The sequence below is a fragment of the Plasmodium coatneyi genome, chromosome 10, assembly GCF_001680005.1.
Source record: "Plasmodium coatneyi strain Hackeri chromosome 10, complete sequence".
Taxonomy (NCBI): Eukaryota; Apicomplexa; class Aconoidasida; order Haemosporida; family Plasmodiidae; genus Plasmodium; species Plasmodium coatneyi.
In genome coordinates, this window is record NC_033565.1 from 1,746,540 (window position 1) to 1,763,958 (window position 17,419).

General features: G+C 34.7%; 1 protein-coding gene across 1 annotated transcript; it reads right to left on the minus strand.

The window, feature by feature from the left end:
• Positions 1–13,459: 13,459 nt before the first annotated feature.
• Positions 13,460–15,767, minus strand: PCOAH_00031700 (Variable surface protein Vir7-like protein; the record flags this gene model as incomplete). Its single annotated transcript, XM_020059970.1, has 4 exons — positions 13,460–13,726; positions 13,920–14,666; positions 14,848–15,603; positions 15,738–15,767. Coding segments are annotated over 4 exons (1,800 nt in total), but the record flags the coding sequence as incomplete, so codon positions are not given.
• Positions 15,768–17,419: the final 1,652 nt, after the last annotated feature.

Below are 17,419 nucleotides of genomic sequence, written 5' to 3' on the forward strand. Positions count from 1 at the left end.
ATACAACTATATTGAGGAATATGGACGATTGCAGTAAATACTGCAGTACGGGGGAATGTAGCACCACGTACAGCGCAGCTGAAGCAACATATAAAACAGTAAGTGGAACTTGTTCAAGTCTTTCTGGAGATGCATATTGCACAAAATTTGAAGAGGAGAAAGGGAAACCAAGCAGCGAATTCGCCGAACCACAACCATTAACATGTACAACACAGCCGTTACCACTACCGAGACCTCCACGTCCGGTACAAAAAAAAAAAAGCGAAGAGAAGGAAAGTCGCGTTAGGGGGGGAAGGGGAACGGGACAGCCATATATTAATGACTACTTCTATCTGTTCAAAAGTGGATACATGTACATGTATACATGTACACATACTATTCATGTAACATTGTAGCTACCGTGTAATGGAAATATGGGTAGTATGCATATATTCCTTCCTTAATTACCTTTATAGCAAAGATGCCAAAATAAAAGACCCTCAGAAAAGGTATACTGTGAACTTACTGAGGCAAGTGATGAATGTAATGATAGTAATAAAGCTGCAGAAATGCAGATTGCATTAAAGGCATATCCCCGAACTGAAGAATACGCAGATCAAATTGTAAAAGGCTGGTGTTATGCACCCAAAATGGATCAGGACGTCCTGCCTGAAGGTGACCGTTGTAATTATTTATATTTCTCAATAGGGAGTACACTATTGAGCGGACTAATTAATCCTACTAAGTTTTCGGACGTCATGAAAGTAACCTACGATAAGTTGAAGGATTTAAGAATTAATGAAAACTGCAATGATATGTACCCTAAGATTAGCAAAGAAATTTTCACCCAAATGAAAATACTATTCGATTACAAGAAGGATGAAGGTACCGTAAGGGGGGGAACAAGAGAAGGGGAAGATAAACCTTGTCCTCAGGAACATAAAGATTACCTACACAAAGTAAAGTGTGCCTATAAAACTGTACGTGCGCAATGTGAAAAAGGGGGGAGTAGTAAAGGTAAATGGTGTGCTCAATTTGGGCAATGGTTTGAAAAGTATAGGAGTGAGAATGAATTATATGTAAAGTGTACACTGGAAAAAGAAGGGCAATGCACACAGGAAGAAAGTAATCCTGAATATCATGGAAGTTCCCTCCAATCCACTAGTGGAACGACCTCCTCCCAAGCTGGGGGAAGCGCCGTTGCTGCTGTCTCTTCCGTCTCTGCATTAGTAGGACTACCTGCATTGGTATTCATCTTATATAAGGTAATAGTACATACAATTACCACTATATATTTGAAATATGTATATATGTATATGCATATATATATATATGTTTGCACATAATACATATTTCTTTCCCCATTCCTTCACTTCTTTCTTATTAGTACAAGCTGCTACCTTCTTGGCTTGGTAACCATTTTAAAGGAAGAAAAAGGAGGTCCACTGAACGACACCACTTTGACGATCTAATAGAAGCTTCTTCTGAGGAAACCTCAACAATAGCGGACTCAGCATCATTCGATTCAAGAGCGGACACTTCTACAATAAGGGACTTGTCTACAGATGCATCGACTGTATATAATGGTAGATCTCCTAGAAGAGGAGGACCAATAAGAACAGGAACAAATACTAATAGAAGGAACGGGCATAATAGAAATGTAGCTTATCAGCGCATATAGCACCATCGCATATAATAGTGCTGTCCTCCCTCCTACTCCTCCCACGACTAATTATATAATTAGTGTATGTGCAATGTTCCTTCCTTCCTCGCCCAGGAGGGGGGAGGGGAGCATATATATATCTAAACGAATCCCATAACTTTATACAGTGTAGGGAAAGAAACAAAATGACACACACTTTTTTTTTTTTTTTTCCTTGATTTTTCTTTTTTTTTTTTTTTCGTTTTTCTTTATTTTCTCTCATTTTTTTCTTTTTTTTTTTTTTCGTTTTTCTTTATTTTCTCTCATTTTTTTCTTTTTTTTTTTCATTTGTGTATCTTTTTTAATAACTCTCTGCATGAAGAGGAGAACACTCCAAAACGAAATGTGAATGAATAGGGCGCAAGGAAAAAAAAAAAAAAAAAGAGTGTTGACCTACCTAAAAGAGAATATATATCTATTTTTTCTTTTCAGAAAAGAGAGAACAAAAAAAAAAAAAAGGAAGAACATTATTCAAGGAAAGAGCATTATGGTAGCCCCATAATCATGCTCCTTAATAAATGCTCCTAATCATGATTTTCTAACACACCACACATATATACATATGTACATGTATACATATATATACATATATATATATATATATATATGAGTATATGGTAATGATATTCTTATATATGTAGAACGAACATTACAATTGGTCCCAATATGAGGTGTTGGGACAGAATAATAATTCCCATACATAGAATTCCTTTCCGGGAACGCTTTATGTGAAGTGTTTATAATGAGATTTGGCATATTTCATATAGGGTTTAGTACAACTACCAGTTGTTCAAATTTAGTCACCACCATCCCCCACCTTATGACTTAACCCTAATTCTATTGCATAGTGCTCCTTATTAAAGAGTGCGAACACTCCTATACGGAGTGAAATAGTATGTGCTATATATGTGTATAGGCTGCATAAAGAAGGAAAAAATATATGCGCCCACCCCCTCCCCCTTTTCTTTGACTTCATATTATTTGGTATTTTTTATTTTAATTGTGGTACTTATATTTTATATAAAGAGAGGTAAGAAGAAAATAAGCAGTGGAAAGTAACTATTGCGAATGTGGGAAAATATTGGGAGAACACATTCTATGAGGGGGTGGAGTGTTATTTGCGCATATATATAAGCATCCTTCTATATATATATATACATATGGAAATATATATATATGTATATACATAATCATTCATTCCATATATATGTGCTGGAAAAAAAGAAAGTATTGCGCTCGAGATAGTGCATATCTGCCATTTCGAACGTACTTAACATTTTTAACATTATGTACTTTCCCCAGTGTTCTTTGAACATTTGAACCCTTTAACATTCTACAATATTAAATCAAAAAAAAAAAAAAATAAAGAACAGTGTGTACAAAGTTTGAGAAAAAAAAAAAAGGAAGAAAAGTGAACAAGCAAAATTCCATACACACAATTATTGTAGAACAAACTACTCATTCACAATTATAAAACAAGCAAAATACATTCACACATATGTACCCATTTTTTGCATAAACATATATAAGAAGGAACGGGAAAAACACATTTTTTATAACAAAAATTTATTCGACACATGTACAACATAGAAGTGCACACATAGAAAGAAATATGGCACAAGCAGGAACAATATTAACGGTTAAGACAGTGATTAAATTGTGTGCATATATATATATTCATGTGTAATATATCTTCTATGTGTGGAAAGAATAAATATATGGGAAATATATAGGTATATATATTTCCATGCATTATATTTATAGATGGAAGAGTTGTATAAAGTATTACCTTCAAAAGGAGCGTATGAGAATTTAGAGAAGGGCACACAGTTCTGTGGTTTCGAAGCTGCCGCAACAGTAAAGGATGCTTTGGAACATTATCCTAGTGCACAGAGTTATGCGGATAAAATATTTGAAGCACAATGTTACGCAACAACAAGGGGAGGGGATAAATCGGCCGATGAGGAATATTGCCATTACCTGTATTACTGGACTGGAGAATTTTTATTAGACAAATTGGGTGATGTTTCATTTGAGAGTGCTATGAGGAAGATATATGGAGAAATGAAAAAACATAGCTGGAAGTTCAAATGTGAAAGTATATGCACTAATATTACAGGAGACATTTTCAAGCAATTGAAAAAAGCATATGATTACCATCAGGACTATCATACAATAAAAGGGAAATTGGACGATAATAATAAATTCTGTAATGACAGCTGTTTCCAATACCTGAAAAGTAGTTACTCAGCTTATAGTGCAGTATATGAAGAGTGTAAGGGGAATAACTTCAATGGTTCACATTGTAAAATTCTTAGGAAAGAACATGAACAACAGCATGATGGTCAACAAAAACTGGATGAACTCAAATGTATTACAAATGCTGCAGGGGAAGATAGAATAATCACAGGGCACCTGCAACATCATGGACCAGAAGTTCTCACAAAAAGGGCAGAGGCTTTGTCTACAGTGGAGGAACATTCACCATCTCCCACTGATGGTATAATCACCACAGGAAGTAGTGTTGCCCCTGCTATTGTTATCTCCTATGCAGTGGCAACAATAGGATTACCAACAATTGTTGCATTCCTCCTCTACAAAGTAATAGTACATACAATTACAATTAAACAATTACAATTGTAATTATAATAATAATAATAATAATATTTATTATTATTTCTTATTTCCTTCCTTATTTAAAAAATAAAAATATATAGAATAGACTGTACAATGTACATATATGGCCCTACATATACAAATATATATATGTACATATATGTACACACATATACATACATATATATATAATACACCTTCCTCCCTTTCCCCGCACCTCCTTTAAAAAATTTCAGTATAATCTTTTACCCTCCTGGCTCCGTAACAAAACAGGAAGAGTAAATAAGAAAAGATTCGCCCAACGAGTTTTTGATGAATTATCGGAGGACGCCTCAACGTTTGAATCAACAGACGGTTCAACAATAGCTTCAACAGATGGAGCATCTACCATATTTGAAGGGCCACCTCAAAGAAGAAGAACAGGAACAAGAACAGGAAGAAATAATAGAAGAGAAGGAAACAGGAACAGCAATATTCGTTATCAACGTATGTAATATATTCCCCTTCTTTCCTTGCTTTTCTTCCTCCTCCTTAGACCCTTCCTTTCCTTCTTTAGACACTCCTTTCCTTTTATTCCTTCTTTCCTTCCTTTTCCCCCCCACAAAAAAACCATGAATAATATTCCACTGGTACAAAAAAAATTAGTGTTATATATGTGCAACTATGCATGCATAAAAAAAAAAATAAAAAGAAATAAAAAGAATAATTCACAAGGATTCAGTCATAATGTGCTGCAATAATCCTTATGTGCGACAATCCAATCCCTAATGTGATATGCAGAATCAATAAATCAATCCAATCCCTAATGTGATATGCAATATATCATCATTATTGTGTACATATGAATGAATATATATATGAACAACTGCAATAATTTGAACAATGAGTAGTGTGCACTCTCCATAAAAAAAAAAGTTTAGGATCATAGTATGAAATAACTTCGTTCACGCCTTCATTCTTCTCTATATTATTTTATATATTTTTTTTTACATTCCTACTATATTATATATACATTTAATTACAAGTGGGAAGAAGTATGCATTTTCAAAGTATATAATAAGGTGTATCCATTCACATATATTTACATTCACATTTCATTCAATTTTTATTCATTACAAACAGTGATCACATATATCTGCAATGGGGAATGAAATATGGAATAGCTCAAAAAATAATGGTATATACATAATACAATGAACATATATACATATTACATGGATGACTTATTTGTTACATTTTTTTTTTCCAAAAAAGGGGGAAAGGTGTACTATGTGTATGAACTATAATATACATGATCAAACTGTAACGAACTTTTTAAATAACAATTGAATATAAATGAAAAAAAAAAGAAACGAAAAATTCCTCCCTATTGGGGAAAAAAAAAAATTACACTCCTATAGGGAAAATAATTGAGGGAGTTGCACGACAAATATAATACTTGGAATAAATAAGTACAATCGAATAATATAACACATAAATGAAATAAAATTCTATAAGAAGAATTTTGATTTGTTCCCTTCTTCCTTCTTTTTTTTATTTTGACGATTTCTAAACTAAAATGCTTATATATTTTCTTCATTATTTATACGATAATTTGATATATATATATATATTTATGTGTAATCATATATGTATATATATAGAATATGATTGCTTTGAAAATTCAAACAATGTATGTACTAAATGAAGAAGTTATAATTTAATTTTCACCCATAATTTGGGTATAGCGGAAGCGCTCACACATGTATTATGAATGTATAAATGAAGGAAAGAGCACTGTGAAATAAATACACAACATTAAGGTTGCAGTTTGAACAATGGCAGGAGACACACTTGTGGTAATGTTTTTTTTTTTTTTTTTTTTATTTAAAATAGATATACTAGTATGCGTATGAATATTGTGTCCATAATATAAGAGGAAAAAATATAAGAATAGGTACACATTTTTGTCAACCATATTTACAGACGGGACAGCTACTACAAGTGGACTCCAGTGGATTTTACTACAGCGAATTCGATGGGGCCTCAAGTTACTGCACGCATAGTTCTACCAGTGATATAGAGAGTAAATTAAGGAACACTCATCAAATTTACAATGGTATTAATAAAATCGAAGATTCCTGGTGTTTGGTAGCCAAGAAGGAAAAAGATCCTGATTATTGTAAATGGTGCCATTTTTTATATTTTTGGATTGGGGACAAAATATTGAAGGGAGGGCAGAATGAAAAATTTACAAGTGCTATGAGTACTGTCTGCACAGAAGTGCAGAAATTGCCTGGTAGTAGTAAATGTAGTATTGAGTGCACCACCATCGACGAAGATAGCTTTAAACGGAAGAAGGAAGCATATATACAGTCGCAGGATGAGAAAAGGGATGAGAGGAGCGCATCAATGCTGGCACGAGAGTCAAACACCGCCACCGCCGCTCCCATTGTCTCTTCTATATTCGCTGCAATCGGACTACCCACAATCGCCTACCTTCTATATAAAGTAAGTAAAGTAATTAACATAATTACAACAATTATAATTATAATAAAAATGTGCAGACACTCACATATACATAATAGAACGATTTTATATTATTTATATATGTGAACAACATACATATATATAGACATATATGTATGTATATATATATATACGTATATAGATGTCTACATATATATACCTATGTATATATATATGTATATATTGTGTAAATGGACAAATGCTACATATATGTGCACATTTTCTGCACACAACTTTTATGGTACATATTGGAACCACCCCTTCCTTCCACTAACCACGTAATATCCTTTGTTCAGTACAAGATACTACCATCTTGGTTTGGTAACCACTTTTCCTCTAGAAATGGAGGACGGAGGAATTCCCTCAGAAGGAGAAAAAGGTCGAAAGGGAGCAATTTTAGTACGTTCACGGAAGACAAATCCACAACATTATATTCAAGAGATGTTTCAACAGCACCTTCCATCATATCAGATTCTATGACAGAAGGGGACAATTCTACTGTATATAGCAGACCACCACGCAGAAGAGCAAGTAATAATAATAGACAAAACAAAAAAGCAGATGTACCCGGCCATCATCACCGGAACAAAAATATACGTTATCATCCCTAGATAAAAAAAAGGTTAACATTCATTCATCCTCCATAGATCCTTCCCCCTTCCTTCCCTTTTTTATTTATGTATATGTGCATCTGTACCATAAGCATCCAAACTAGCTTGCATAGAAAAAATTGTAGAACTCCTTTATATTCGTACTTTACGCCTCATATGAGCATACATTGCCCACTTAAACATACATCATATTCATGAAGAAGGGAACACCATTCATAAAGAAGGGGGGAAGCTTCATCATTCTTTTTTTTGAGCATAACAGTACAAAGGAAATATCGTATATATATATGTGGAATAATTTATATTTTTACGTGTTAAGGAAGAAAAAAGAGTGAAAAAAAAAAAAAAAAAAAAAAATTCATTATTACTAAACAATCATCAAATAAAAAAAGGAAAAAAAGGAAAAGAAAAAAAGGAAGGAAAAAAAGAAAAAAGAAAGGAAACGAACATTATTACTACTGAACAATGACACAAAAGGAAGGAAGGAAAAAAGGAGGAAAGAATTCTTCATTACGGGGCGGTTAAAAAATGAAAAGAGGGTGGAGGGATGGTTGTACTGCAGAAAAGTACAATTAAGGTGAGGGGTACACATATATATACTGCACTGTATACATATATATTATGTACAAACCTTCGTCCTTGTGCGATATTATATTTCCCCTTTCTTCTCATTTTTTTTTTCATAATTGTGCACTCCCCGTACTAGATATATATTACACAATATATATAACTCAGGGGGGAAGGAGTACTCGGTGCATATAGGAACTGTATACAATATTTTTTTTTTAATAGTTCATAAGAACCCCGCGCCCCCCCTTTTTTTTTAAATAGGAATGGTGTGCGCATCAATAATATATGTTCAAAATCCTGTTTTAAAGGAATAGTTACAATTTTTATATACATAATAATTGAAAAAGGAAGAATAGTGTAGTATAATATTCCTCCAACAAGCATGCACTCTCCGTTAATATTGTGAACGGGTACGGAATGTATATGGGAAGGTTTTCCATTTTTCTTTTCTTTTTCTCTATGCTGTTATTTCTATGTATTTATTCCTTTTTTTTTTTTTCAGTTATACATATGATGCCTCTATACATACGTATGTGTCATTGTTACTTTGCAACTGAGGAATGTGTATGATAAGGATGTTAAAATTTCATGCACTCCCATGATTCTGAAATAGACCATCGTCGCCCAGGAGGCGGAATTCATACATATACATTTTGTACATAGATATAGGAGGAATGTACTTTAATATAAATTTTTATTCTGTATGCGAAAAAGAATATACACATACAAACAATGTCACCAGGACCAGTAGGCGCAACAACAACAACACCACTGAAGGTTTGTCCTCATCTGTTTAGAATGAATATACACACACATATTTTGTTCATATAATATTTCATGTACGCAATAAAAAAGGAAATAAGAGTAAAAAATAAAATGGATATATATATATATTCCATTATTTATTATTGTAGAAAGAAGATTGGGAAAAGGTGCAAGGGACTAGCTCCTATTATTATAGTGAACTCGGCAAAAGCACAGAAAACTGTACATATTCAGGATATAACCAACACAACCTGAAAGGGGAAATATTAGGTGCATGTCCCGGTATTCAGGATGATGCAGAACAAATTGCGAACGCATGGTGTTATGTAAGTAACAGGAGTGATGGTATGAACAATGAGGTCTGCTACTTCTTCTACTTTTGGGTAGGGAATATGTTACTGAGTAGGTCGGGCGGTACTTCATTCCAAGAGAGTATGAGGAAAATTTACGATGTGCTGAAGGAAGAAACTGTCGAGAACACTTGTGCAGATGTGTATGAGGACATGGACGAAAAGAAATTCGCAAAAAGGAAAACAGCATATGAATACTCAGAAGACTATAATGTAGTGAACGGGCAAATACATGATCATAACAGTACCTGTAATAAGGCGTGTAGTCAATATTTAGAGGAAGCCTTTAGTACCTACAGTGAAGTGTATGATGGATGTGCTGGGCAGCCGAAGAGTAATCTATATTGTGAAGAATTCATAGGAGAAAATGGAAAACACCAAGGTAAAAAATTAACAAAATTAACATGCACTGTAGTGGACGAATCACAAATTCAAGCACATATGGGAGGTGGTGGCAGCTCCACCCCTACCGCTATTATCTCTTCTACACTTGCCACTACAGTGGGGTTACCTGCTGCCGTCGCTTTCTTCCTTTACAAAGTAAGTATATATATATACCCCATATATATATACATATATGTACATATATACATATGTATATATGTAGACATATATATATTAATATATATATGTATGTAATATATATTTCCATTATTTTCTTCTTCTTATTTCAGTATAATCTTTTACCTTTTGGAATAAAGAACACCCTCTTCGGTGGGAATAACAACAGCAGCAATAATAGAAGCAGAAAGAGAAGAAGGGAAAGAAGATCAGTCGATCATCATTTTGATGTGTTTACAGAAGACGACTCAACATACGACTCCGCAACGGACAATGCTTCCACAATAGAAGACTGGTCAACAACATCATCATCTACCATCAACAGAACGAACAGAGGAAGAGCAAATAATAATAAAAACCAACAAAGACAAAGAAGGACGAATATTCGTTATCAAAACATGTAATGTGTACCATTGGAATGTAAAACGTCACATTGGAACATCGCATGTAATATTAAATGTAATATACCCCCCCAGAGGGAGCACAAGTAAGCGCAAAGTTTATAAAGCATGAAGAATAAAAAGACCGTTCCTTTTTTTTTCTTTTCTTCATTTCCCTTCCTTTCGTCTTCTCTTCTTATTTCCCCTTTTGAAACTTCAATTGAAAAGAATAGGAAAGACATCGTACTAATTTTTTAAAAGTGTAGTATAAATATACACTGTAAAAAAAAAAAAAAAAAAGAGAGGAAGTATGTTCTAATATATGAAATATAATAAGTATTCAAAAAGGGAAGGAAAGAAAGAAGGTGTGGAACCTCGGATGGGTTAGACGACCAAGGAAGAGCAAAAGCTCAGTTCATTGGTTGAATGTAATATTCCTAATATATATATAGGGGATAAGGTATTTACATTATGCGCATAAAGAAAGAAAAAGAAAAAATAAAATAAAAATAACATAAAATGGAAGGAGGAGTGGGTGGAACGTTCCTCCTTGTACATATATATATGAGAAGTGTATATGAGAACTGTGCATTACATACATATATATTAATACTTATTAATAATCCCTTAATAATTACTAATAATTCCTTAAGAATTAATAATAATTAATAATTACTAATAATTACTAATAATTCTTTAATAATTTCTTAATAATTATTAATAATTTTTTTTTTTAATAATTCATCCTTTTTTAATAATACTAAAATGGAAGTTTTGAGTACACAACTGAAAATTTGCATATACAACATTACCTTTCCCCTCCTTTGTATATTGAATGTATGAAATAAAACAGAACACAACTTTCCATATAAAAATATCATTATATACAACAACAGAAGAAAATATATACAGAATAACAATGACGCTGGAATATGGTGATCTTGAGGAAGAAGAAGTACTGTGCACACATATTGCATTTTCCTTCCTATTCAAAAATGAACATATATATATATATATATATATATGTATACACATACATATGTATATATATACATACATATATATATATGTATACACATACATATGTATATATATACATACATATATATATATGTGATATATGTATACATATAGGTATATATATATACTTGCTTCCTTACACCTTTTACAGGAACAAACTTTAGAAAAAACCTTACCTTCTTATGAGGAGTTCTATAGGATATTCGAGGAAGAGGCATATGGATATGAAGGTACCTGCGACAGTGAATTAGGTGACCTCAAATCCTTGCAAGGCAAAATGGGTAGTCGTGGTAAGGACATGATGAACGCAGCATGCTACGCTTATAGAGAATATAAGAAAGGGAGATTGTTCAAAAGTGAAGCCTGTTATTTTCTGTACATTTGGATAGGACAAACATTATCTCAAAGTCTTCAGAAGGAATTATTTCAGAATAATTTACACGATATTTGTAATGCAATAAAAAGTATATATGGGCAATATGGCTGTAAAGATATGTGTGATAAAGTTGACATTAAAACATTCACTAATAGAAAATTAATATTCGATTTCTGGTATGACCATAGTACTATACAAGCATTGTTAGAGAATAATGCCCCTTTGGATGTTGAGAAATGTGGCAGCTACTTGAGCAGCGTCGAGGCAGGTAATTCAGCTGACGCTGTAAAGTGTGCAAAGGGAACCACTTCTCCTGATAATTACTGTAAAAATTTCTGGACGGGGAACTCAAACAACATCAGTATTAACCGGATGAAATTGAAAACTAAATTAACAAATTTAAAGGATAATATAGAACAGCAATCAAAATTAGCATCCCTTCAAAGAGAACAAGACCTAAATAAAGCCACAACCACCACAGCCCTTTCTTCCATCTTTGGTACCTTTGCCCTTACCACATTCGTTCCTTTCTTATTATATAAGGTATATTTTTTAATGAAAGTATAGATATTGTTATTTACCAATATTCAGTTCTATAAATAATAAATATGATAATTAGGCGATAGTACTCCTTTTAACCCTCCTCCCTCTTTAGATCCTCCTTACATTCCTCCATACACATTCCTTTCCTCCACCTTAGACATCCTTTCCTTCTTTCCTCCTCCTTAGACCCTTTCCTTTCCTTCCTTCCCTCCTTTCACTTGCCTTCCTTAGACCTCCCTTCCTTACTTCTCCTTAGACCCTCCTTTCCTTTCTTCCCTCCTTAACTCTTTCCTTTCATTCCCTCCTCAGTCCCATACATCCTATCATAGACCTTCCTTCCATGCACCTAAAAACCCTTCCTTTCACCAACCAGCTAACAACAACCATCCCTTCCACCCTACCACCACCCTAACAACCTTCCGACAAACCTACCACCCACCTAACAATCTTCGCTTCACCTACCACCCACCTAACAATGTTCGCTTCACCTACCACCCACCTAACAATCTTCGCTTCACCTACCACCCACCTAACAATCTTCGCTTCACCTACCACCCACCTAACAATCTTCGCTTCACCTACCACCCACCTAACAATCTTCGCTTCACCTACCGCCCTAACATCCCACCTACCACCCACCTAACAACCCCTAACAAAGTTACTTCCACCCTACCACCTAACAACAAAGACCTACCACCACACCACCTAACAACCTTCCTTTCCTTCAGTATAAACCATGGACTTCCTGGTTTGGTAACCACACTTCTGGAGGAGGGAAGAAAAGAAGAAGAAGAAGATCAGCTGGACGCATATTTGATGCATCCACGGAAGACAACTTAACAGAATATTCAACGGACACTTCATCAACAATAGGAGTTTCAACAGAAAATTCCACATTACGATCTGGTGCATACAACACAAGGCAGGTGACAAGAGAAGGAGATGGAATGGCATCCGCTAGAAGAACAAATAGTAATACACTCGGCCGCCAGAATGTAGGTTACGGTCGGATATAACATTATCCTATATGTAACACTCATTTGGAATGTAGAATGAGTGTGTGCCCCCTACCTCAAGAGGGGGAGGGACATAAATGACCATCATAGAGCTTATATGCAGTGTAGGAAAAAAAAAAAAAAAGAGACACTTTCATTTTCCCTCCATTCCTTTTTCATTTTTTCTTTTCCTTCTTTTCTTCATATTTCATTCCTTTTCTTCATATTTCTTTCCTTTTTTCCTATATTTGTAAGTATAACTGCATCGAGGGAAGAGTACTTTTCCCGCAAGGCGAAAAAAGAAAAAAAAGAGAATTAAAAAAAAAAAGTAGGAAAGAAAAAGAAATTTAGGAAAACAGAAGAAAGTGTCGCTTTCTTGTTCCTTACACTGTATATAAATTGTGTGCACGGTTATTTATTGTTCCTTCCAGGGAGGGAATGTTATATACGATGTTACATTCAACGTTGCATGGTATGGTACCCTATATTCTTTTTCTGCTGCGTATTTTTTGTTCTTCTAGAATGACTAACGTATGGTGGAACAGAAAGTACTGTTCCATCATCTACCGTAGATTCTATTGTGGAATTTTCTGTGGAGGAGTCGTCTAATGTAGAGCCTAAGGTTGAGACATCTTCCCTCAGTTCGCCAAAATTGCGTTCGGCCGATCTCATTCCTCTGTTTCTTTTATTGCTATTTCTTCTGCTTCTGCCTCCAAATTTGTTAAGGAACGAAGAAGGTAGAAGGTTATACTAATAAGGACGGGAAAGAAAAGGAAGTGAGGGGGTATGAGGGTGGAAAGGTGTATTATATATATGTATATATATAATGCACAGCACAGTCTATTTTCTATATATTTACTACTTTTTATAAAAATGGATGCTTGTGTGTGTGCACATATATTAGTTATATTGCCTATACTCTTTCGTTGTTATTATTACTTACCTTATATAAAAAGAAAACTACAGTGCCAAGTCCTCCTAATGTGGCAAAGGTACCAGATATGGCTGGGGCTATTGATTTTTCGCTATGCACCGCGTTACATTTTAATTCTGAAAGTTTCTGTTCACAGTAATCCTTATATTTTTTATTGTAATCGTCACAATATAACTTATCCTTCATTTTGCCATCCCCTGTTGTGCAATATTTTTTTACTACTTCGCATGCTTCTTTAACTTCCATCTCGTACTCCGTCCACTCGAACTCACATAGGGGGTCACCTCCTTGTAAGTACTTCTGCACAGTATTATAATTGTGGTAATTTTCGAACACTAGTTTCCTCTGTTCGAAGGGAGTTTCGTCAACATCTTTGTAATTAATGTCACATTTGTGCCCGCCAGTAACATCTCCCAGGATATTATAAATATCCTCCAATACGTTTGATAATGTATGCCCATAGTTCTTCTGGAGGACTTCTTTTCCCATCCAATGATAAAAGAATTGACAAGGAGCATCTTTAAGCTCTAGTTTACCTTCGAGCATGTAGTCCTTCTTCTTTTTACATGCATAACAATAAGCCTTCGCGACCAGATTCCCCATAGCTTGAAGTCCCTGGAACCCTTCTATTTTCTCCTTTAATTTATTCCCCCAACCTCCAGACTTAACATCTTTATACTCACATTTGCTCTGAGCAGGATCATTGAATTTATTGTAGAAGTCTGTATATGACGGTAATTTCTTCAAATTCAGTTTCTGCAAATATAATGGGCAAAATGGAATATATATATACTTCTATGTATTTTTATTTTGCTATGAACAGAAATATTACTTCACATTAATTCGTGCGCCCTCTGTTATGTGTAAAGGGAGAAAGAGTAACTAGTAGTTGTACTTTCCTTCCTTTCTCCCATTAGAAAGTACCTTCAGACCTTACCTTTTTGGGGGTAGAATGAAGAACTTGAGTGTGCCTATAAGCTGAAGATTCCTTATTAACTCTTTGATGTTCCCCCGTTGGAAAAGTACTCGTACTCTCCTGATGTGGTGTACCCCCGTCGTCGGACACTACCTGACATTTCTGTTCTAATAGTGTCTTATATTTGGCGTCATCAAACAGCTGCTTAAAGTCTGTACAATACTGTTTGCCATTGTCCTTATCATCAGGACATTCTGCTTTTAAAGCTTGGTAAGATGTATGAATGTCACCCAAATAACTGGCAAGGTCCGAATCACAGGAATCAAGATGACCCTCCAATTGCTGTTTTATAGTTTGATAATTCTCCCTGTACTCGTATACGTTTTTCATATGGCGGAAAGTTCCTTCGTCAATATCCTCGTATATCTTTTCACAATTATTTCCTTTAGGGGGATTCTTGAGTTCATTGTAAATGGTCTCCATGATATCCTTCCATAAAGTACTTCCTTTAGCGGTAAGTACCTTTTCTCCTATCCAATAATATAAAAAATGACAAGGAGAACTGTAAAATTGACCCGGCGTCTGATTCATTATCGCATAACACCAAGCTTCTACTGTACTATCTCCATAACCCTTTACATGAGTTTCGCCGTTTAATGTATCTTTTATGCTTTCTGCAAAATTACTATTGTTCAGGTGATAGCAGCTATCTATTTCGTCCTTAAATTTATCATAATAACGGAACTTCGACGGTAACAAGGTTTTCAAATGTTTTCCCTGTAAATATGTTAGATGAAAAGTGGAATATATATATATATGTTCGCATTTATGTGCTTCTTTATTTTTATTATACTATGAACAGAATATTACTTGCACTGTATTTACATATTCACTTTAAATAGGAAACAAACCTTTACTGGTGTTGGCACCGTTGCTGCCATTGTTTATGTGTATTCGTGCGTGTAATTTCTTTTAGGAATTGTTTATACATTCAGAAGGAGAGGAATATAAAGATTGTGCTCGTTCAATAATTATTATGAATATTAATATGAATATGGAATGTGAATATGAATATGGATGAGTATGAATATGGATCAATATATGTCATATTTTTGCACTCTCTCTCTTTGTGAAAACCATACTACACAGGTATTACACTTCCAATTTCTTCGAAACCTTATAGTATTGATAGCACATCATACATGTGCATCAGAATCATTACATGTATATAGAATTAAAGCCAAAAATGTAGAAACAAATATATAAGAGCACCTAAATGAAAAGAAGGAAGGGGGGGAAGTGTTTGAACGAACCGTTAGTGGTGTTTTTCCTCCTGACATTGCTTGTATGTATATATTTTTTGTGTATATGGGAAGGTTATGTTAAATTGTGTTCCTTAAGTACTTATTCATGAAATATAAGAAGAATTTTTGTATATGTTCCGTGAATATGAATATTGAAGTTCCCCTTTTTTTTTCAGGAGTATACATTGCTTAATGCCTACATGATAATAGCTTATACACATATGTGTACCAAGATCATTGTATGCATATATAACTAAGGTAAAAATAGAAAGGAACAAACAGCGAACAGTAAGATAACAAAGAAGGAAGAAAAAGAAGGTGAATGAAAAATAGTCAAACTACTCTTTCTGTGTTCAATCTGTGTATCTATCTCTATTATATTTTTGCACCATGTGTACATGTTTGTTCGGAATATTTCACCATTACCCTTATAATTCCCTTATTATGCACATAAGCACACATTTCTCCTACTGACAAAAATTTAAGCACATATTATTAATTAATTTCATATTGTTATTTAAGGGTTCAGGGTTTAGGGTTCAGGGTTCAGGGTTTAGGGTTTAGGGTTTAGGGTTCAGGGTTTTATTCAGGGTTTGTTAGGGTTCAGGGAGGTTTAGGGTTTAGGGTTTCAGGGTTCAGGGTTTATTTAGGGTTTAGGGTTTAGGGTTTAGGGTTCAGGGTTTAGGGTTCAGGGTTTTAGGGTTCAGGGTTTAGGGTTTAGGGTTCAGGGTTTAGGGTTTAGGGTTTAGGGTTTAGGGTTTAGGGTTCAGGGTTCAGGGGGGGGAGGGTTTAGGGTTCAGGGTTTATAGGGTTTAGGGTTTAGGGTTTAGGTAGGGTTTAGGGTTTAGGGTTTAGGGTTCAGGGTTTAGGGTTTAGGGTTTAGGGTTTAGGGTTTAGGTTTAGGGTTCAGGGTTAGGGGTTCAGGGTTTCAGGGTTTAGGGTTTAGGGTTCAGGGTTAGGGTTTAGGGTTTAGGGTTTAGGGTTTAGGGTTTAGGTTTTAGGGTTTAGGGTTTATTTAGGGTTTAGGGTTCAGGGTTTAGGGTTCAGGGTTTAGGGTTCAGGGTTTAGGGTTATTAGGGTTTAGGGTTTAGGGTTCAGGGTTTAGGGGGGGTTTTAGGGTTCAGGGTTTTTTTAGGGTTTTTAGGGTTCAGGGTTTAGGGTTCAGGGTTTAGGGTTCAGGGTTTAGGGAGGGTTCAGGGTTTAGGGTTTTTAGGGTTCAGGGTTTAGGGTTTTAGGGTTTCAGGGTTTAGGTTAGGGTTTAGGGTTTAGGGTTTCAGGGTTTTTAGGGT